Below are 24,018 nucleotides of genomic sequence, written 5' to 3' on the forward strand. Positions count from 1 at the left end.
CTTCCAATTTTGTTTTAATGCCTTGTTGCCCAATTAAGCTGTCATCTTCTGTGATGAAAATTAAAGCTTCATGTATTTCTTTTACTTGATTTCATATTGCTTTTACAGCTTCAATGTGACTTTCCCATCTCGTCGTGCAAAAAGGTTTTAAAGTAAAATTTTGGATGTGGTTTAGAAGAACTTTCCATTGATGACTCGACGAAGAAAAGAAATTATAGATTGGCTGAATAATGTCAAAAAATAAAACCGTATCTACATTGCAGCTTGCTGCATCACTTAATACCAAGTTCAAGGAATGTGTATAACACGGAACAAAAAATGCTCTAGGATTTTTGTTCCTTAAAAGTGCTTGTACTCCTGCATTCTTCCCCTTCATATTTCACCCATCGTCATATCCCTGACCACGGATATTTTTAATATTTAAGTTTTGTTCTTCTAATAATTTTAAAATTACTTCAGCCATAACACTGTTGTATTATTAATTTTAATAAAATCTAGAAATCTTTCATCTATTTGTATAATATCTTGGGTTTCTTCATTTTTTTCTTTTATAGAAACATATGTTACAATTAAGGACATTTTCTCCTGCTGCGAAATATCAGTGGTGCAATCAACAATTATTGAAAAATACTTAGCATTCATTATTTTAGATACAATGGTTTTTCATTTCTTAATATTTGAATGATTTCGTTTCGTATACATTTCCCTAAATAATGAACACGAATTTCTTTGTTTTTTATGTGTTCTACATGTTTTCGTAATACCCTGTCAAATTCAGCAAATAATTCAATTAGTTTCAAAAATTTTCCATTATTATTTGTATATAGAGTATCTGAACTTCCTCTGAATGCTATGTTTTCTTTTGCAAGAAATTTAATAACTGATATTATGTGCTTTAAAACATGCATTCCAGTGTTCTTGTTCTTTTTTGAGTAATTTTAGCTGATGTTGATCAATTGTAGTTTAATTTTTTAAATTATTATTTTTTTATTAATTTTGAGTTAATTTATTTATTATTTTTAAGAGTTTACAATTAGGGGTGCTTAAGGGTCAAAGCTGTATAACTGAGAGGAGACCTCCACATAGCCTTTAAAGGAATGCGGAGAACCGACCAGGGCTTCTGACCTAATGTCCAATCCTCACCTTCTCGTGGTGCACCCTGTTGGGTATCTACTTTGATACTGAACGAACGAGGATGGGCTGGCAATTTGGGATTTAGCCGACCAAATTGTATTCTTATTGGTTAAACCAAAATAAAAAATGATGGTACAACATGACAAAATTTCATGCCGGCTGGGGCGTCCCGGTTAAACAAGGCCCCTGTTGTTTTTGCCAGGGAACCAGGGCGAACAGCGAAAAGTCAGCTACTGGAACAAATCTGAAAACAAACTCCAACTCAACATCACCAGAGTTAAAGATCGGTACTATCAACGTAAGAAGCCTGAATGGCAAAGAAATGGAGCTAGCTGAGGAATCAGATAAGTACCAGATCGACATAATCGGGGTGACTGAAACAAAAAAGACCAAAACTGGTGAGTCAAGAAAACATGGGAATATAACAAAGATCTGTATTTCAGTTTTGTCAGTTTGGAAAAGGCATATGACAAAGTGCCAAGCTATTCAATATGCTGCAGTTATATGGTGTCAATGGAGCATTATAACAAGCAATACTTAGTCTTTATTTGAGTTGTAAGTCAGCAGTTAGAATTTAAGGAAGTACAGGAAGATGGTTTAATGTTAAATCTGGTGTGAGACAAGGATGTACATTATCGCTTCTGTTATTCATTATCTATATGGATCACATTATGAAGGAAAGTGGTATTAAACATGATATCAAAATTGGAGATGTTAATGTCAGCTCTTTGCTTTATGCGGATGATGTTATACTTCTAAATAAATCCACTACAAGTCTGCAAGATTCTCTGACTAAATTGAATAGCTGTTGTAATAGATATGGTATGAAGGTCAACAATAAAAAGACAAAGACAATGAAAATAGGCTGAATCATTGAAAATGTCAACTGTGTTGTGAATGGAGAACCTGTGTAACAAGTAAAACATTTCAGCTATTTAGGCATGATTTTTACTGAAGATGGTAGATTAAATATAGAAATAGACAACAGAATCAGCAAAGCTGGTATGGTGGGAAGTCAATTGAATAAATTCATATGGAATAAGAGAGAAATTAGTCGGAACACTAAATTAGGTATATAAGACAGTAATCAAACCAGTTTTAATTTATGGATCTGAGAGCTGGATCAGAAGTCAAACACTTGACCAAAGACTAGAGACCACAGATATGAGACTCCTGAGAAAGATTATAGGCGTGAACAGATGGCATCAATGGCAATATCATATTAAAAACGAGGATATATTAGGAAAGAACTTGACATTGTCAGCATCCAGGAATGCGTTAGCAGAGCTAATCTCAGGTGGTATGGTCACTTAAACAGAATGGGCGAGGAAAGATTAGCAAAACAAGTGTTCTCTGCCAGGTTGGCAGCAAAACGACCCAGAGGAAGATCAAGATATAGGTGGATTGATACGGTACAAAGTGCCTTAGACGATAGAAATATAAGAACTGATAATGTTGGAGTCTTGACAAGTAACAGACTAATTTGGAGGAAAATTGTAGATAGGAAATTAATAATGATGTAAATTTTTCATGTAGTACTATCGTATCCTGTACACCCCTTGAGAGTACATAGCAGGAATTTGATGATAATGATAAAAACAATTAAATCATATTTAAAAAGAAAATCGAATTAAAATAGTTGCCTTCTACTGATTTTTACTATAAATAATTAATTTATAAATAATTTGATAATTAAAGGTAAACTATAATTATTGAGGGCTATGTAAGACTTAAAGTATGCTTACCAATGAGCAATTTTGGCATTTTAGCAAAATGTGCCTCTGATTAATATGTTTATAATTTATAAACTATTATCTTTAAAATTTTATTTGTCCATCAAAAATCCAAAAATAAGTCATCATCATCATCAAATTCCAGCCATGTACCCTCAAGGGATGTACAGGATATGACAGTACTACATGCAAAAATTGCAAAAAATGGAGAGAAGAGGCTAGGAATAAGAAGAGTTTCATTGACTATGTATTTGTTGATAGTGATGTTTTCTCCCTGGTGCAGGACATCAGAGTGTACAGAGGATGTGAAATTGGAAGTGATCACTATTTAGTCTTGAGCAGGATAAAATTGAATTTCATATTGAAAAGGATAACATGTAAGAAAGTATTAAAGCGAATAAAAGTTGAGCAGCTCTCAGATGTGAACTGTGGACTAAAATACAGAAAGATTATTGAAAAGAAAATGAAAGAGTTTGAGAACAGGAATCAAACCTTGGAGATTCAGTGGCAAACTCTGAAGAAAACATTGATTGATTCTGCCAGAGAGGCATGTGGTGAGGTTGTGTTCAAGGATAAAAAATAAAAATAAAAATAAATAAAAAAATGATGGTAGAACATGACCAAAAATAAGTACACAATTAAAATCAAAGTCAAAAATTGTCCAAAGTCACTTAAACATAGAATACACAATACACTCAATATGTTTTACATTCAAAATTGAAATGGCGCTGAAAAAAATGTAAGAGGTGCATATCACGCTGTTTTGTCTATCCAAATTCGAAGTGGAATTTAAGAAAACGAACAGCGTAATATACACCTATGTTTCAGAAATATCTGGATAGATCAGTGTTTCTGAAACTTCAGATATCATGTACCCCTTCTTTAATTTTCATTATTACCAAGTATCTTATCAAAATAATAATAAATAAAAATATATTTCATTGTAAATTTTTTTTTATTTGAATTTAGATGTACATTTAAACAAAAAAAAATGATTTATTTTAAATAGAACAAAATTTATAAAGATACTATACATTTTTACTTAATATAAATAATTTCTCCTCTCATTGATGATAAATTGCTTATTTCTATATCTGCTATATTGCTCTCTTTTGTGCGTTTTATAAATCCAGTCTTTAACCAATGATCCATACTTAAGAATTTGAAAGCTAAAAAAATTACCGTATTACTCGAATATAATTCGTACTTTTTTCCCAAAATTAAAGCTAAAAAATCATGGTGCGAGATATATGCGGGGATTTTTGGAAACTAAAGTTTTCAGAAAAAAATCAACTGAAAATGGGTATGACTTACCAAGAAGCTTCTATTCTCCATCGCTTCTTCTGTCCTCGAGAGCGGTTTCCTTGTGTGCAACGTCAAAGTTATCTACCCAAATAGAGTCAATTTCTTTCCCATTATATCAAGCAAAAATCACCAATAATTTAAGACTTGAGATACGTAATGAACAATTCTCGTAGAAGGCTTATATGTTGGTTATGCATTACTAAATCACTTAAGGAATTAACAACATAGATAAGAATATAAATTAAATTACACTTTAATAAATATTTCCGATATTTTGGCAACATCACGTTGCCATCTTCACGTGCATGTAGGCACTACAACACAGTAACTGAGAATGAAGTGATGAAGCTATTAATCTCCTAAAAGTCCTGATGGTGCCCCCTACCGGGCTAAGTAGGTGTTCTTGGCCGTTGGGCTGAAGGTCTGCTGATGTAAGCCTTCCAAATTTGGGGGAGTCTCATACAACCAAATTTGTTGAGGTTTCTAGAGTTTCTTAGGGCTGAGGCTGATTCCATGAATAGTCTTTCAAATTTGTATTGGCTACGGTGTATTACTGTAGCTTTCTTCCACCGTATTCTGTGACGTGTATCCAAAGTGTGGTCTGCAAGACAAGAATGGCTGTACTTGTGAAAACAGATGTAGTCCTTGTGTTTCGAAATTCTGATATTAGCTGTCCTGCCTGTTTGGCCAAAGTAAGACAGTTTACAGCTGCAAGGGACCTGGTATACGCCAGGTTGGTCTAGGGGAAGTGGTTGGTTTTTAGTAGAGCGGATAAGGGATGCCAATTTTCTGTATGGTCTGTAACAGGAGGTCAACTCATGGTTTTTTTAAGATTTTGGTAATTTTTTCCCGAGGTGCCTCGGATGTAGGGAATGGTGATAGATTTAGAGCAATCCTTGTTGTGAAGGGGGGGTTTGTTGGTTTCAATATTTTTTGGATTTTTTTGGGTGGGTAGCCATTGGCTGAGAAAGTGTTGAGGATGTGATTTAGTTCAGTGTTTAAGGCCTTGTCGTTAGAACAAATTAGTTTAGCCCTGTTGTGTTTAGTGTTTTCACCACTCCATATTGTTGTGTGTGGCATACGGTTGGTTTTTGTGGGGCAGAGGCTAAGGCTTTTTCTTCAAAGGTCTCCATAAAGAAATTGGCCAAGGGTGGGGAGAGTGGTAAACCCATGACTGTCCCCTCTATTTGTTTGTAGAATTTTCCCTGCCAAACGAAATAGCCTGAGTTCATTGTGAACTAAAATAGAGCTGAGATATCAGGAGAAAATTTAGCTTGAATTAGCTCTAAAGTCCCTTATCTGCTCCACTAAAGACCAACCACTTCCCCTAGACCTAACTGGTGTATACCAGGTCTCTTGCAGCTGTAAACTGTCTTACTTTGGCCAAACAGGCAGGACAGCGAATATCAGAATTTCGGAACACAAGAACTACATCTGTTTTCACAAGTACAGCCACTCTGGTCTTGGACCATGCTTTGGATAGACTCCACAGAATACGGTGGAAGAAAGCTACAGTAATACACCATAGCTAATACAAATTCGAAAGACTATTGCATTCGATTTTGCCATAAGAATAAATAAATAAATAAAAGTCAGGTCTCCATATTCACATGGGGTTATGTGTCAACACCTGAAAACTGAAATTCTGTGAAAATATGTATTCTCACCCAAATAGCACTAAGCGTTTTTACATATGCCAACACTTTATACAACAATTTTCAATTAACAGAAAAATGTTTAAAAAGTTTTAATTTTGTTTTAAAATAATGAGTAACATTTTAAACCCATGTTTAGTACATACTGTATCAAAATTTTATTACGTAGCTAAGAACAAGACATGGAACAGGATATTCACCATCAGATTCATTACTCCTCAGTAGTATTGCTCTCAGAGGCTGGAAAAGACACAGGATTGGTTATGTCAAGACTTCTAGTTTTACCTTCTTCTGTTCAATGGCTATATAGATGCACTGGGGCATTTTCTTCCAGAATACTGGCATCTCATTGCCATTGCAAACTTGTTAAAGTTTGTATTCCTTTCCCTCGAGCGTCTTCAGTTTGGCTTCAGCAGCCTCGTGATTAGTTAAAGCAGACTTGTCTGCAATCTTTACATTATGGGGCAAACAAACACCTCTTAAATTACGAGGCTTTGCTGGCAATGAAATTGGTTTCTGTGTTGCAGCTAGTAAGAGTATTTCCTCCTTAAATCTGTTGTAAAGAATGAGGGCCTTAACAAAAATCATACATTGCTAACAGACAAGTTTTTCTTATGCTAGTCTTCAATATAAATGTGTACATTTCAGTCTCCATTTTTACAACACTTTATCACACACATAAGCTACATATCTTCTAGATGTGATCATTTCTTCAGAGGATGAAATGATCAGATTTTTTCCTCTAGTTGCTGAAAGTGATTATGAAGTAATCAATCACCTGTGTTATGGCTAGTCATATGCAGACTTTTCTGAGGAAAGGACATATGTAAAATTATAGGGCTGGTGATTATAACAAGCTTATGAGACAGCTTGGAGCTATAACATGGGAAAGTACTTTGGAGGAAGTACAAGATGAATAATGGTAATAATCACATGAAGAGTATAATGAACAAGCTAGGAGAATAACTCAATTAGTAAGGAAAACAAAAGTAGAGTATTAGCAGAAATTGGCAAATCATGCAAAGAAAAACCCTAGAGTCTTTTTTAGATATTATTATTATTATTTCGGGCTACTCCAGGGAGTCCTTAGACTTATCGAGGAAAGCCCTAAACATCATGTCCACACAACTATTCGACATTCTCACAGTATCTATCATACCTTTCCTTGAACTCGCTCACTGTCATAGCACCCACAACAGACTCTGGCAGCTTATTCCACTCATTTACCACTCTAAAAGTAAAGAACCCAGCTCTAACACCCCTGCTAACCACACTCTGGCCCAGCTTCCATAGGTGTCCCCTAGTTCTCCTACCACCAGTCCTGATCTCAAAAATATCCTCTGAATTAATCCTATAGAATCCTTTTAGCAAATTGAATGTCTCAATCATATCTCCCCTTTTCCGCCTATCAACTAGTTTCTGCAACCCACAAATCTTCAACCTGTTCTCATATGGTTCATTCCATAGACCTGCTATCATCTTATTCACTCGCCTCTGGATCCTCTCCACCTCCTCCCTATCAAGAAGGAACAGACGTGACCAAGTCTGGGCACAGTAGTCAAGATGAGGTCTTATCAGGGCTCGGTACAGAGGTACAATAACTTGCTTGTCTCTGCTCGTCAAGGTATTTTTCAACAACCAAGTGAGTTGATGAGCTGATTTAACTACTTTTGCAATGTGCCCCTAAACTTCATCTCTCTATCCACCAACACTCCCAAGTCCCCGGCCTCATCAATCTCTTGGAGTACAGTTCCACCAATGTGGTATACTGCTGCCAATCTTTTCACCCCAAAATGCATAACATTACATTTTGTCACATTAAATTGACATCCATTCTCATTAGCCCATAACTCCAATCTATCTATCTAAGTCATCCTGCAAGACTTTGACATCTTCTGCATTCACTAACGCCCTACCCAACTTTGCATCATCAGCGAACAAATGAACTGTTCCACTTAGATCCTTCCCTATATCGTTAATGAACAGATTAAACAGCAATGGTCCAAGAACAGAACCCTGCGGCACACCACTAGTCACAGGCTGTCTTTTGGACTCTACTGCTGAATAAACTACTCTTTGATATCTCTCCATCAACCACCCACCTATCCATCTCACCAACCCTATATCCATTCCCATATGTTGTAGTTTACGGATTAGAATTCCATGTGGTATTCACTGTAAACCCATTTCCCTTATCCAGTTCTACCGTCACCTTGTTATAAAACTTGAGCAAGTTACTGAGGCATGATCTACCCTTCACAAAGCCATGCTGTCCCCTGTACAGTATCTCATTTTCATCAATCCATTCCTGTATTTTTCCCTTGACTACTTTCTCCAAGACCTTGACAACGACTCCTGATATACTAATTTGGTCGGTAATTTGCCACCATAGTCTTGGATCCTCCTTTATGCAGTGAAACTATTTTCCCCTCTTTCCATGCCTTCGGGACTAAAACCAGACCCGAGACTCAGATTAAACAACATGGTCAAGGACACTGATAATTCCTTAGCCTCTTCACGCAAGACCCATGCTGGTATACCATCCAATCCCACAGATGTATTCACATTAAGGTTCTGTAATAGACTATTCACCTACACTTCATTCATCACAATTCCCGTATAAACTAATGGTTCCTTCACTTTTTCAATGTCACCACCTGGATGATATACTTTTGCAAAGTGCTTGCTCAGTAACTCCACTATATCGACCGATTCAGTGACCTCCTTACCATCGTCATTCCTTAAAATCATTTTGCTGTGTACAGTTTTTTCCTTGCTTGCAGCATATTGAAAGAACTGTTTGGGATTCTCTTTTGCTTGCATAGCTAGTTTCCTTTCATAATCGGCTTTTGCTGTTTTTACCACACTCGTTACCCTTCTGGCCTGCACTTTATACCATTTGTGTGCCTGCAGGTCACCCCTTTCTTTAAATTCCCTCCACAGTTGTTTCTTTTTTTTGCAGCTCAAGCTTAATGATGTTATTCCTCCATTTAACTCCTACTTGTTTTACTATTCGGACCCTAGGTATACAATCAGCCATAACTTCCTGTAAATGCTCCTTGACCACTTCCCATGCTCTATCGACATCCAGCCCTTGCAGTTGTACATGCCATAGAACTGATCCAAGCAATCTCCTAAGCTTGTCAAACTTGCCAGCACAGTAATTCCACATATACCCTGTCTTAATCAAGAATTCCACACCTTTAGCCACCTCCCAGGTCAAGACTTTATGATCACTCTCACCAGTAGGTGGCAACATGGTCATATGTGGCAAGTAGAAGGAAGATTGATCATGTAAGAGGAAGTTAATGGTTGAAAGTGGTAGAATGGTAACTGCTGCAGAAGACATTGTTCAGTAATCAATTTATAAGGGTGTTTCATCCTGATCAGGGTAGAATCATGAACTTAAGTGTAGAGGACATAGGAGAAGATGGCTTAATTGTGAGTGAGCAGGATGTATTTGAGGAAATAAATAAACTTGATGTCAGTAAGGCGATAGGATTTGATGACATATCACCACACGTCTTAAGGGAATTGGCAGTAGCATTGGCATGCCTGTTTAATAAGTCTTGCAACAGCACAGGTTCCAAGGGAGTGAAAGGAGGGTAAAATTGTTTCACAGCATAAGGGTGGTGATAAGGCTGTAGCTTTAAATTATAGGCCAGTCTGTATATCTAGAGTTGTGGTGAAGGTACTGGAGAGATTGGTGAGAAGTAGGATACTGAAATGGTTGATAACATCAGTATTCTCTGTGGTCATCAGCATGGGTTTGTTAATGAGAGATCATGTTTCACTAACCTACTTATGTACTATAACAAGGTGACAAATACCTTAAACAGGGGAAATGCATATACAGTGGTGTGCTTGGATTTCACAAAAGCTTTTGATAGACTTCCACATAACAAGCTGGTAAATAAATTGAAACAGAGTGGCTAGTTGTCAGATAGGTATCAGAAAGTTGAATATGGGGGTATGGTATCCCGAAAGAGACATGTCAGTAGGGGGTTGCCGTGGGTGGTGGCGTTTTAGGGATATTATTATTCAATGTTTATGTTAACGATATTGAGATGGGTTTAACTAGTGGTATTTAGCTGTTTGCAAATGATCCAAATAGCCGCTTTTTTTTTCTTCAAGAAAAAAAAAGTTTTTCTTCAAGAGGGAAGAACATTTGATAACATTTAGAAGTGGTAACAACAGCTCACAAATTGACTACATTTTGACTAGAAGAAAACATCTTCAGGTTGTGACAAATTGTAAGGTAATTCCAACAGATCAAGAAGCACAACAATACCGACTGCTGTGCGCAGACTTTAAATTAAGATCGAAGATAAGAACTTCTGGTTGCCATGAGATGAAGACAATTAAGTGGTTTCGCTTAAAAGAAGAGAGTGTGAGGAATCGTTTTAGGGAGAGAGTGTTAGAGAGGATTTTGGATGGACTGGAAAGTGTACAAAATTGGTGGAAACATAATTCAAAAGTAATCCTAAGCTGTGCAATCGAGGTGCTTGGTGAGACATCTGGAAAGATTAGAGAGCAGAAGGAGGGTTGGTGGTGGAATAATGATGTACAGGTGGCAGTGACAGCTAAGAGGAAGGCAAAGCTGAAGTGGGATGAGTCAAGAGTGGAAGAGGATAGAGAGGTGTACAAAGAGAGAAAGCAAGAAGCCAAGAGAGTTGTGGCACAGGCGAAGGCCATGGCATATCAAGATCTGTATGATCAATTAGAAACAAAGGAAGGACAGAGAAAAATTTACCAACTAGCGAAATGTAGAAATAAAGCAGCTAAGGACATCTTACATGTGAGGCAGATCAAAGATGCTGAAGGAAGAGTATTATGGAGGGATGTGGACATAAGAAACAGATGGAAAATATACTTTGAGGGACTTCTGAATGAGGAAAATGCAAGGACTCACAGAGGAGATGGGCAGCCTTCTGAGGGGATGGTGCAGAACATCAGTAGAATGGAAGTGACGGAGGCCATGAAGAGGATGAGGAATGGAAAAGCGGTGGGCCCCGACAGAATTCCAGTGGAGGCATGGAAGGCACTGGGGGAAGAGGGAATTGACCTGCTGTGGGACCTGTTCATGAAAGTTTGCCAACAGGAAAATATACCCGAGAAATGGAGGGAGAGTACTCTTGTTCCCATCTACAAGGGTAAAGGGGATGCACAATACTGTAAAAATTACAGAGGAATAAAGTTGATCCCACACAATGAAGATCCTAGAAAGGGTTCTTGATGGTAGATTGAGGGAGGAGGTGGAGATTGCAAAGGAACAATTTGGCTTCATGCCTGGTAGATCAACAACAGATGCTATCTTTGGGTTACGACAGATGATGGAAAAATATCGAGAGAAACAAAGGGAGCTACATCTGGTATTTATTGATCTGGAGAAAGCATACGATAGAGTGCCAAGGCAAGAAGTCTGGAGGTGTCTGAGGGAGAAGAAGGTGCCGGAGAAATATGTCAGGTTGGTGCAGGAAATGTACAGAAATGTGAAGACAAGTGTTCGGACCTGTTTGGGACAGACAGAAAGTTTTCAAGTAACAGTTGGCTTGCATCAAGGGTCAGCATTAAGTCCGTTTCTGTTTAATATTGTGATGGAGGTGGTAACAGAGGAGGTGAGAGAAGATGCACCTTGGACAATGTTGTATGCAGATGACATCTTGCTGTGTGTAGATTCAAGAGAAGAAGCAGAAACTAAACTGGAAAGATGGAGAAAAGTACTGGAAGAGAGAGGTATGAGACTGAGCAGAAGTAAGACAGAGTATATGTGTTGCGCAGTGGCCAGTGGCCAGGAGACAGACCTGGAGCTGGAAGGAAATGTCATCAGGAAGGTGAGAGACTTTAGATACTTAGGTTCGACAGTGGAAGAAGATGGAGGAGGTGAGAAGGAAGTGGGATGCAGGATACAAGCAGGTTGGAGGAACTGGAGGGAGATGGCTAGAGTGTTATGTGATAAGAGGGTGCCGATCAATCTGAAAGGCAAAATTTATAGGACAGTAGTGAGGCCAGCTATGACATATGCTATAGAAACTGTGGCCCTGAGGAAAAATAACATTAGCAGGATGGAAGTAGCAGAGATGAGAATGCTTAGGTGGAGGTGCGGTGTGACCAGAAAGGATCATCTGAGAAATGACTATGTCAGGGGAACAGTGAAAGTTACGAACTTAGGAGCGAAAATACAGGAGGCAAGGTTGAGATGGTTTGGTCATGTGATGAGGAGTGAAGACGAATATGTGGGAAGAAGGGTCATGCAGATGGATGTGCAATGAAGGCGGAAGCGTGGGCGGCCAAAGAAGAGATGGAGGGAGCTGGTAGAAGAGGACTTGAAGATGAAGAACTTGGATGTGGTGACAGCCCAAGACAGGAAGGTGTGGAGGAGACTCATAACAAACAGTGACCCCACTTAAGTGGGAGAAGCTGCAGAAGAAGAAGAAATGATGCTTATTTTTAAAATTTCTATTCCCAAAAGGGTATTTCCATTATAATTATTATATTCTAGAACGGTACATATGTACTTAAACTTGAATTTTGGGGACTCCTACCCCCCTCGATGTTTTAAATATCAGGGATAACTTTATGCTACAGAATGTAGATAATTGTGGTGCCAACAAAAAAAATCAATTTTTGTAATTATGATTTCCTGAAGTTAAGCCGACAGATGATCTGTTATATTCACTTGCCATTGGTTCCTGGAAGCAGAAGGGTGCTGTGCTGATTCCTCGAAGTTAAGTTGTTCCAATACCAGAGGCCCACCTATATAAAACTGCTTGGAAGGAGTTAAGCTGTTTGCTAAACAATCATTTCTTGTTTACAATTCAAAATGTTTAAAACCATTACTCATTAATCAATACCAAAGAAAAAGCCATCAAAGGCTTAAAATGTGGAAAGGCAGCATGAGTAGATGATATTCGACCAGAAATGCTGAAGTATGGTGATATAAAAGTCTTGCAGTGGCTGCACTGCATAGTTCAGAAGGCCTGGACAGAGGGACGAATTCCCGATGATTGGAGTAGAGCTCTCATAGTACCCATATATAAAAAGGGAAATAAAACTGAATGAGAGAATTACAGAGGTATTTTCCTACTGTGTGTTCCTGGCAAGATCTATGCAAGTATACTTGAGAAACGGTTGAGAATTGTGGAAGAAAAGCTTGGTGAAGAACAAGCTGGATTCAGGCCAAATAGAGGCTGTCAAGATCAGATCTACACTTTACGACAAATAGTCGAGAAAGCATGGGAATATAACAAAGATCTGTATTTAAGTTTTGTCGATTTGGAAAAGGCATATGACAAGGTGCCAAAAGAGAAGCTTTTCAATACGCTGCAGTTATATGGTGTGAATGGGGCATTATATCAAACAATACTTAGTCTTTATTTGAGTTGTAAGTCAGCAGTTGGAATTGAAGGAAGTAGAGGAAGATGGTTTAATGTTAAATCTGGTGGGAGACAAGGATGTACATTATCCCCTCTGTTATTCTTTATCTATATGGATCACATTATGAAGGAAAGTGGTATTAAACATGATATCAAAATTGGAGATGTTAATGTCAGATCTTTGCTTTATTCGGACGTGTTATACTTATCAATAAATCCACTACGAGTCTGTAAGATTCCGTGACTAAATTGAATAACTGTTGTAATAGATATGGTATGAAGGTCAGCAATAAAAAGACAAAGACAATGAAAATAGACAGAATCGTTGAAAATGTCAACTGCATTGTGAATGAAGAACCTGTGGAACAAGTAAAACATTTCAGCTACTTAGGCACGTTTTTTTAGTGAAGATGGTAAATTAAATATGGAAATAGACAACACAATCAATAAAGCTGGTATAGTAGGAAGTCAATTGAATAAATTCATATGGGATAAGAGAGAAATTAGTTGGAACACTAAATTAGCTGTATACAAGACAGTGTTCAAACCTGTTTTTACTTATGGATCTGAGAGCTGGGTCAGAAGTAAAACACTTGACCAAAGACTAGAGACCACATATATGAGAGTCTTTAGAAAGATTAGAGATGTGAACAGATTGTAATATCATATTAAAAATGAGGATATTAGGAAAGAACTTGACATTGTCAGCAGAGCTAATCTCAGGTGGTATGGTCATTTAAACAGAATGGGCGAGGAAAGATTGGCAAAACAAGTGTTCTCTGCCAGGTTGGCAGGAAAACGACCCAGAGGAAGACCAAGATATAGGTGGTTTGATAGGGTACAAAGTGCCTTAGACGACAGAAATATAAGATCTGATAATGTTTGAGTCTTGACAAGTAACAGACTGATCTGTAGATAGGAAGTTAATAATGATGTAAATTTTTCATGTAGTACTATCATATCCTGTACACCCCTTGAGGGTACATAGCAGGAATTTGATGATGATGATATTCAATGATTTTCATATATTTTGTTTGATAATAACTTATTGTTCATATCGGGTTTTCACATCTGGAACCATTCTTCTGTTTTTTCATAATATCTACTGTATTCTTTTTTGCATGGTTTTCATTTACACTGTTTTTTCTGGAACCAATCTTCTGTGTAAATGGAGAACTGGGTGTGTGTATATATATATATATATATATATATATATTGTTACATCCTGAATGAAGCACTTTATTAAAGAAATATTTCATTCAGGATTTAACAAGTCAGAAAAGTCAGCTGAGAGAAAAAACTTGTACTCAAGCAGAAGAATTAAAATACTAATTGTAAATGGAAATAGAATTACTTTATTGTAGTAGATTTGTAATACTAGGTAAGGAACTGCGTATATAAATTAGTATTATGCGAAATGCATCATGCACACAATGAAATCTAAATTAGATGCAAGCATTAGTCCAAAGGTCATGGGCGGCCTGAGGCAATTTCATCTCGGAAGTGACGAACATTCGTTTCCCGGAAGACGCTGCTATGGTCTTGCGATTTTCCGAAGTTGCCGAGGTCGATGAAAGTAGCATGCGGGAAAAGATCGCAGAAAAAAAAAAGTAAGAGGGCGCTATCGCAGCTAGCAACAAGGGTGCGAAATAGGGAGGAAGTGAAGGGTGAATAAAAAGGTTTTGCACCCCTTTCTCAGGGCTTTTTTTTTGGCTGCCTTCCTGGATGATGATTTGACTTCTCTGGTGGATCGAGGGTTCCTGACGGTGTTTCGTGGTGATGGTTCGATATTGGAGGGGCGCGCCTTTCCCTTCGATATCTGAATGTCTGCCAGTGCGAAAGCACGAGATATCTTGCTGAAAGTCCCGACAGAATAATATCGCAAACGTATACCAAAACCGGCAGTAGAAGCGACGATGGTCTGATTAGACGAGGGAAAAACGCCAGGTGCAGAGTATAGCTTAATCTGACGACCATAGTGACCCACCACGTGGATGTAGGCTTATGGAGGTACCGAAAGAGAACTCAAACAAAGAAAGGTAGTTCAGATGGACCTGGAGACCCTGCCCCAAGAAATGGTAAAGTACAGATTTTGTTGCATAATTACTCAGTAGGTAAAAGGGAACAATTAGTTCAATGTATTAATCGAGTGTGGGCAGTACTTAAGGACTTTAAGTGATTATTTAGCTGTGTCAATGTCCATAAGACAAATTGTTAGGAATGATTATAGATGATTGTGACTGGTTTAATATGCAAGATTAACACAATAGGTAGATGTTGATTAGAAGAGTAAAATGAGTATATTATGTGTGCTTGTGGTGTATTAATCGAGTATGGATTATTTAGCAGTGTTAATGTCCATAAGACAAATTGTTAGGAATGATTATAGATGATTGTGACTAGTTTAATATGTAAGATTAACACAATAAGTAGAATATTGATTAGAAGAGTGCATTGTGTATATTGTGTGTGCTTGTAATGAATTAATCGAGTATGGACAGTATTTAAGGACTTTAGGTGATTATTTAGCAGTATTAATGTCCATAAGAAATTGTTAGGAATGACTATAGATGATTGTGAATAGTTGAATATGCTAGACTAAAAAATAGTAGGTAGAAAATTTGGTAGAAGTGTGTATTATGATTAAGTCTCTAACACAAAAGAAGGATTCATTGTTCATATATTAGAGTATTAATTAGTTTGAAAAGGTTTAATTTAGCATGTCATTGAACTAATTGAAATTGTATACTATGTCTTTAGTTTCCAATAAATATGTTTTTTCTTTTATACTCGAGTTTTGCCTGTGATATGAACCAAAACTACCACTCATTAAATTCGAACCATAGGGGGGTGGGATTGAAAGAAAGGTATAACATGTTGTTATAAAGGTCACGACTGCAAACTTGAATTTACTTAGCCATAGTTGAGCATTTAATTTATGAGTATAAGCAATAAATTTATTCTCCTATGTGCACCAAAGGTCTGAAAAAGTCTCCCTGAAAAGGAGTCCCCTCTATTCTAAGATATTGGCTGGTGCAGCATAAAAAAAATAAATTTGTCAATATCTGAAGAGGAGACGGCCCCAGATAGAAATTAGAGGATTCGTTTCTTATAGTAAGGAATAACCTTTAACCGTCAGGGTATGCACGTGAGTAAATTTAGGAATCGGCCAGAGATATAGAATTTGTTTTCCTTATAGAATGAATATGTAAGAAGTGATACAGATATTAGAGTCAAGGAAAATTTGTAGGTCATGTAAGTAAAGTAGTGATGTTTATAAGAATAAGGGAAATAATATAGAATGGATAGATAAAGAAAAATGGCGGTGAGCCACAATTGGTGGCAGTTATAACAATGGCTCACACACAGCCAGTAGGAAATTGATAGAATATGGAAGGTTAAGATAGAAGAAGGTTTAGGTTAGAAAATATTGAATAAAATACAACAATTGTTTAAGTAAAAACTACAATTCATACAATTTAACAATCATCATCATCATCTTCCTTATACCCTCTTTTACCTTGCGGTGTCGAGGGTCCATTGATCATCGGACCTCACTCCGTTTACAGGTGGTCAGACTTATGCCGTGGTGTATCCTATGGCCTGTAGTGTTGAGTTCTCAAGGCCAGTTTGCCTGCTTTGCGGGATGAAAAACCTCAGAATAAACTAGGGAAAAAACCCTGCTGTCCATGCCCAAGACTGGCTAACTTGGCTATGGCTGAGGAAGATCCTTCAACTCCTCACGTCACCGACGGGAATCGAACCTAGGACACTCCTTCCCCAGGCATATGGTTGCGAAGCGCATAGCCACTAGGCTAACTGCGCGGACCAATTTAACAATATATATAAAAATTGATACAAAAACAAAAAAATAGGGAAAAAAATCCTTAGTCCATTCATGGTACCAAATGTACTACAGGTTTGCAAATAACATTTCATGGGTGGGAGCAATATAAAAAAAAAAATTGACTCATTACTGTTGCTGTGTCACTATTCCCCATAATAATGGAAAATTCTTTTGACATATTCTTTGCCTTGAAAGGCTTCTACCCAAGTGATTGTGGCAGAACGGACTTTGTCATATTTTTCTCATGAGGAGTGGGTCAGAGAAATCAAGGCTGTTTCATCTCTTTCCAGTTTTAAGATGGGGTACACAAATTATTCCTGAGAGTTTCCATTCTGTGGTGTTTCTGCATTTTACTATCTGGTATATAATATTCTTTTTTCATTTAGTGTGTGGTTTCAGTGCTGTCTTGTCTTTTTTTCCCCTCTCTTCTCTGCCCCTCCCCCCAAAGATTTCATATCAGTAATCTCTCATTGATCCCAAAATTTTGTCTTATGGCTGAAGATGACTGTCCTTCTTAACATTTCAAAAACTTTGGAGTCTACAAATAAATAGATCACAAGTATGTGTACAGCCATTTCTCTGCATCTCCAATAATCTACTTAACCTCTGTCCCTTTGAAATTCGATTCAAAAAATTGTTTTTTTTATATATCAATCATGAAAGGCTGTAAACTTTCAGCATCTTGAAAAATCATTACTTCAAGCCACTTCACTTCAGACTTCCATCCTCTAGCAGTAGTCTTACACCAGATAATGAAAATCATCTGTTAACTGATGATATCCACAAAGCATGCATCCATGCAGCAGTTGAAATTCAAACCTGTGGATTTTAAAGCATAGCTTCTGTGCCTTCTGCCAATCATGCTGGCTTTCGCTGATCTTTTTGATTCCACCTACTTTCTCAATCAATAAGAAATTACCTATTATAGAATAAAAAATAATATTGAGCTTCTCTTGATGGGAACATATCACAGTTATAGTTGAACCACAATGTGTTAATGGGCTTGCTCTATACTTAATCAGATATAGATGTGTAGAAAAACTATCTAATAGAATAAAAATCTTTTTTTCTTTAAACAGGAAACAGTATACAGTGATTGCATTGTTTTAATGAAAGGTTTCATGTTATGGGGGAACACTGTGCATATTGCCTGAAAAAAGAAGAGAGAGAGAGAGAGAATTGCCAAATATTAATTATATCAAAAACAGCCTTAAGTGATTAATCCTCATTTTACATTTTTGTATGAAGGATTATCAGTAACGTTCAGATTTCATGGCACAAATATCAAAACTATCTGCAGTTTGCAGAAGTGCTGAAATGAAAAGTTTGGATTCATGTGTGACAAAAATTACATTTAATGTCTACCTTTGGAAAGCTTAAAAAAACATTGATATGCTTTTTTCAGATTTCATACTAATAAGTTTATCAAAATCTAATAAAAATATTTTATTTTTTTAAAATTATAGTATTCCAGTTGAAACAGTATTAAAAGAAGATGATGGTGAAATTATGGTCCCACCTACAGATGAAAACAGTAAAGACAAAAACCACAAGAATATATCTTCTCCAACATCAACACTTTATGACATATCTGGAGAAAGTACTTCCACAAAAGATTGTTGGAGAAATGATATGACAATCTGCAGCAGTGCAGAAGCCCTCCAAGCTGTGTACGTTTACATATCTCTTTATTTTTAAGAATATATAAAATGAATGTTTTATTTGTATTCTGTGTTTAGTAATTTGTCACCTTTAATGTTACTACTGCATTATGCAACATGTGGTCTAAAAATTTTATACTGACCATAACTCAACTGCACTCTGCACTCAAACTGTAAATTTCAGTTTTTTTTTTCGATTTTAAATGTACAAAAAAATCCAGTATGCAAACATTATTTTATTCATTTATCTAGAAACTTAACTCTTGATTAAGTTGAGGGATATTACATCCCATATCGTTTCTTAGCCGAATAAGAAACTCAAAGAGTTTCATGCCGAATATAGTAGCAACTATATAAAGTTCGGCGATTCCAAGCGTAAGCAAATTTCTGCAGTATCCAGGTATTTGCTTACGCTTGGATTCCGAACTTTATATAGTTGCTACTATATTCGGCATGAAACTCTTTGAGTTTCTTATTCGGCTAAGAAACGATATGGGATGTAATATCCCTTAACTTAAACAAGTCATATGTCGGCGAATTGAAGCCTTTGGCAATACCCATAGAAGGGTTGTAAGTTCTGTTTGCTACAAACTTGATATTAACTAGGTCTACCTACTCACTGATGAGACCTCAATAAAGGTCAAAACTGGTCTGGGTAGTGACCTTCTCTCATAATGTTGAACAGAAATACAGCTCCTAGGAGCTAAGTTCACATTATGGGTAAATATCAAGAATAGTGATCGGAGCTTGCTCCACCTTAGACATGAGTTGCCTCAGCTTGCACTACCTTTAGGGTCAGTTGCTGCAGTATCCAGGTATTTGCTAACGCTTGGAATCGCCGAACTTTATATAGTTTCTACTATATTCGGCTAAGAAACGGTATGGGATGTAATATCCCTTAACTTAAACAAGTCATGTGTCACCGAATCGAAGCCTTTGGATCTTCATATATCTAATAATCTCTTAACTCTTGAATTATTATTTATCTTCAGGAATGCAGTCACTTTTTTTTTTTTTAATAATTCTCATTTCATTGTTACACATAAGACTTTAGTTATGTGTGGTTCTTCTTGAATAACCTCTTTATTGTATGTATTCCTTCCTTTGTGCTCTGAATATTTGTTAAAAATCATTAGATAGAAGCATCTTCTCTCTCTCTCTCTCTCTCTCTCTCTCTCTCTGTCTCTCTCTCTCTCTCTCTCTGTCTGTCTGTCTGTCTGTGTGTGTGTGTCTTTCTCCCCTAACATTGCCCATGGGTCACATGCACTGCACCTGTCTGGCATAACTGTTAACATACCCTTGTCAGTGATGATAGAAATAGCACATTCTCGTGACTCACCTGCATCACTTAGATGCAATATGTTCATTTGCTATGAAAAAGTGCCAGTCAAATCCCAGTAGTATTATTGCTACCTTTAAAGCAAATTCATTCACTTTTTCTTTAATCCTTAAAAGTTTGCTACAGTGATTTTTCAATTTGAGCATAGCAAAAGCTTACATGTTATTGAGTGGACAGTAGTTAGTCATGAGTGCAGCACATAAGTAGTTCAAAATTGCAGCTGTTAGATGCTCATTACAAAACACAGTGGTAAATTGAATTCTTTACTGTGGAAAATGCCAATCCATTGGAAATTTATTCATCTGAAAAATATGTGTAACGATGATACTGTTGACACAAGCACAGATGCTGTGTCAGACGCTTTAAGGATGATTAAACCCTGCATCAATAAGCAAACTAGTCAGTCAAGGATTGACTATAGTTTATTTCTGTGTGTGTGTTTGTGTATAAATAATTTTTTATTCACAAAAGGAACTTCGGAATTATCTACTTATCACTTCATTCTCTTTAAAATAGTAGGAAAGTTAAAGCATAACACACATACGCATACACATTTCAAAGTATTAGAAACTTTAAACTCATGAATGTCATCATCACCATCAGTTTTCTGATATATATACCCAAGGGGTGTTCAGTTTGATTTTTGATTATGAAATTTCATCTTTTTATGCTAATAGCATTTTCAGGGATAAGGTTGAAGGATAAAACAGAATAATTCAGTCCTAATTTAATAACCATCTGATAACTGACCAGGTAATTATGATTTTAATGTAAAGATGCGGTGCATAATGATCAAATTCCTGAGCAACTTGAGAATTTTATCATCCATCTCTGTCATCATTACTATGAGGATATATGTTTTAATTTATTATTCTATTTTGTATCATCACTCTTTATCTTCTGTGTTAAATAGATAATACAGATCTTTTAGCACTGAAGACCAGTACACAGTGAAAAGAGGTGACTAGTAAAGGCTCAGAGCTCACTACTTGATCCTTTGCTGTTTAATTTATAATTTATACATCGATGATATAGGAAATGATTTAAGAGGAAATATTCAGTTGTTTGCTAATGCAAATCTGGAAGAACAATAGTCAATGAAGATGATGTGGAGATTCTAAGGGATGACTTAAATGCAGTGGCAATATGGACAGAGATAAATGGCTGCCAGTTTATTGTAGCTAAGTGTAACCTCACGTACTTTAAGCTGAAGAGATCAGAAGCTGTGTACTATATTGATGGAAATGAACTGCAGGGCCAGAGATTTGGAGGTTATTGTGGGCAGGACATGTTGCAAAGGTGGCTAAAACAGCACATCAGATTACATGGCTGTTGAAAATCACACTGACAAGCAGGGATAATAGATTATTATTATTATTATTCCCCTTTATAAGCTTTAATAAGGCCATATTGGACTATTGTGCACAGATCTGGTCACCTGGCACATCCATGTGGATGAAGAATTAGTGGAAAGGATCTAGAGGCCAGTGATCAAGATTGTGATATATCTATGAATGTTTCCTATGCAAATAGATTGAAGGGCTGTGGGCTTCAAAAACTAGCTGATAGGCAAATTAGAGAAGACATGATAAAAGCATATCAGTTAAAGGATTCTGTAGGATTGACAGCAATGACTTTTTTTCATGGCAGGAAGGCAGAGCAAGGGTCTTTCCTGGAAATTATATAAGACTTGACTAGTAAGCATATTAGGGTTAGGTTTTTTTTTCTTGGAGTGCAGTGAACAGTTAGAATGAGTAGCCAGATGTGTTGTGAGGGCTTCATAAGTGAATGAATACAGGGAGAGGTATGATAGGTATTGTGAACAATGTTAGTGGTTTTCCTGTGATGAATCTTGGACTCCATGAAGGTGCCTGAGAAATAATAACAATAATTGTGAATCTGAAACTGTGAGGATAATATAACGAAGAAAATAAAAGTATACACTAATATTGTTAAATGTTATTTTTCATTTAATATAAAATACTGGCACCTGTTTAGCAGAGTCAGTAGTAACAGTGCTGTTTGGTTGGAACGACATATTCAGATCCTGTTTAGAATATGAGGAATATCTGTAGAGATTGAGTTAAGCCAGCCAGAGATCGCAGAGATTTTTCTGTTTAAAAAAAAAAAAAAAAAAAAAAAAAGCCCTCTTTCTTCTGCAAAACAAACTGTCTAGAGAATGTATGTTGAAAATGTAGTAGTCTGTGAGTCGTGTAGGATTATGGTTTTTTTTTGTGTGTGTGTGTGCGTGCGCGCACATGTGTGCATGTAGTGCTGTTTGGTTGGAACGACATATTCAAATCCTGTGTAGAATATGAGGAATATCTGTAGAGATTGAGTTAGCCAGCCAGAGATCGCAGACATTTTTCTGTTTAAAAAAAAAAAAACAACTCTCTTTCTTCTGCAAAACAAACCGTCTAGAGAATGTATGTTGAAAATGTAGTAGTCATGAGCCTGTGTAGCTCAGTGGATGTGGCGTTTGCACACCATCGCGCTAGGCCGCACGAAGGAAGTCTTGGTTTCGAGTCTAGTCGGCGACTAGAGGAAATTTTTCTAAGCCTTTTTTCGACCGGCTCCCGAGTTAGTCGATCTCTGGCACGGGCAAGCAGGTTTTTCCTCCCGGAAACTCGGGTTTTTCGTCCTGTAAACTCAAGAAAATCGACCGTAGAACCCACATTATTTCAGACATTAAAATATATTGTGTTAGGGTTAGAGACCACGAGATGGCGGCACATTTGAGCCGTCTCTCTTCACTGCGTACCGCTTAATTAGTGATAGCCTTGGGCCATCTGTCTCTGATTGGGTACCAGTGGAGATTGAACTGCCCACTCAGTCTCCAAAAGTTAGATAGGGCTAAATGGCCTCGCCTACTCCCGTATATACGGGAATAAAAAGGCGTTAGCTGATTTTTTTTTTTTTTTTCTGTGTGTGTGTGTATGCACATGTGTGCATGTATATGTATTTAAGCAGTACTTCAGGCTCTCTCACAATATTTTCATCCTTTGTTTTTTGTTCATTTTCTTTTAAGTGAATTAATGCCTATTCACTGAAAGTATATACATTTTTGAAAAAGTAAAGGAATAATCTTGTTTTTATGCAAAGGAAAAAATGAAGAACTTAGCTTTCTAACCCTAAACATCTACCCAACTCCTTGCTTCATGATTTATTAAAATTATGTAAAATGGTAAAGACAGATTTTGGTTGCCAAATCTGAATAATCAAGTCATTACCGCTTAGTGATCTAGTGTCCACAAATACACTCTAATGGAGGAAGAATAAATATAATAAAAATTAATAACAAATAGCCTTACCTTTTTTTTTTCTTTCATTGACTATTACTTCTTTGATTTTTCTTTTATTCATGTTCATGCTAAAACATGAATAATGCTATTTTTATGTCTATAGAGTCTACAACCATGTTATACGTAATTTAATTTCCCAACGTTTCGACCTTCGTGTTAAGGTCATCATCTGGAGTATACACACACACTCGTGTGTGTGTGTGTGTGTGTGTGTGTGTGTGTGTGTGTGTGTGTGTGTGTGTGTGTGTGTGTGTGTGTGTGTGTGTGTGTAGAAAGTATTTTACCTTGGGTATAATAAATGTTAAAGATACCAAGCTATTTTAAACCTGGTTTTACTCCATTTCCCAAGTAAGCAAACAGACAAATAAGTCGAGTTTGCGCCTGCACGTAATGCAAGTTTAGCTGACCCTGCAGGTAGTGCAAGACCAAGGTAACTCGTGGTAAAAGTAGAATAAACTCTGATCACTAATCTTAATATTTACCCATAATGCAAAGCACATCTCCTGGAGGAGATGTATGATGCTTTGTATTAAAGGCAAGGGAGCCACTACCCAGACTGGTTTCGACCTTTATTGAGGTCTCGTCAGTGGGAGCCAGGCTAGAAATACCAAGATTTTAGTAATACAGAGCTTATAAATATTTTACCAGGTTTAAAATAGCTTGGTA

At 36.9% G+C, this 24,018-nt stretch overlaps 1 protein-coding gene across 3 annotated transcripts in view; it reads left to right on the top strand.

The window, feature by feature from the left end:
• Nucleotides 1-24,018, top strand: part of LOC150097460 (uncharacterized) — a 244,133-nt gene that overhangs the window by 115,849 nt on the left and 104,266 nt on the right. For all 3 annotated transcript variants that reach the window (XM_090407276.1, XM_090407277.1, XM_090407278.1), the window contains one exon: nucleotides 18,517-18,720. In XM_090407276.1, the coding sequence (XP_090263402.1) occupies nucleotides 18,517-18,720 (204 nt within the window). The remainder of the gene's footprint in view (nucleotides 1-18,516; nucleotides 18,721-24,018) is intronic.

The sequence above is a fragment of the Typopeltis vanoorti genome, chromosome 17, assembly GCF_054136105.1.
Source record: "Typopeltis vanoorti isolate ZY-2024b chromosome 17, IOZ_Tvanoo_1.0, whole genome shotgun sequence".
Taxonomy (NCBI): domain Eukaryota; kingdom Metazoa; phylum Arthropoda; class Arachnida; order Uropygi; family Thelyphonidae; genus Typopeltis; species Typopeltis vanoorti.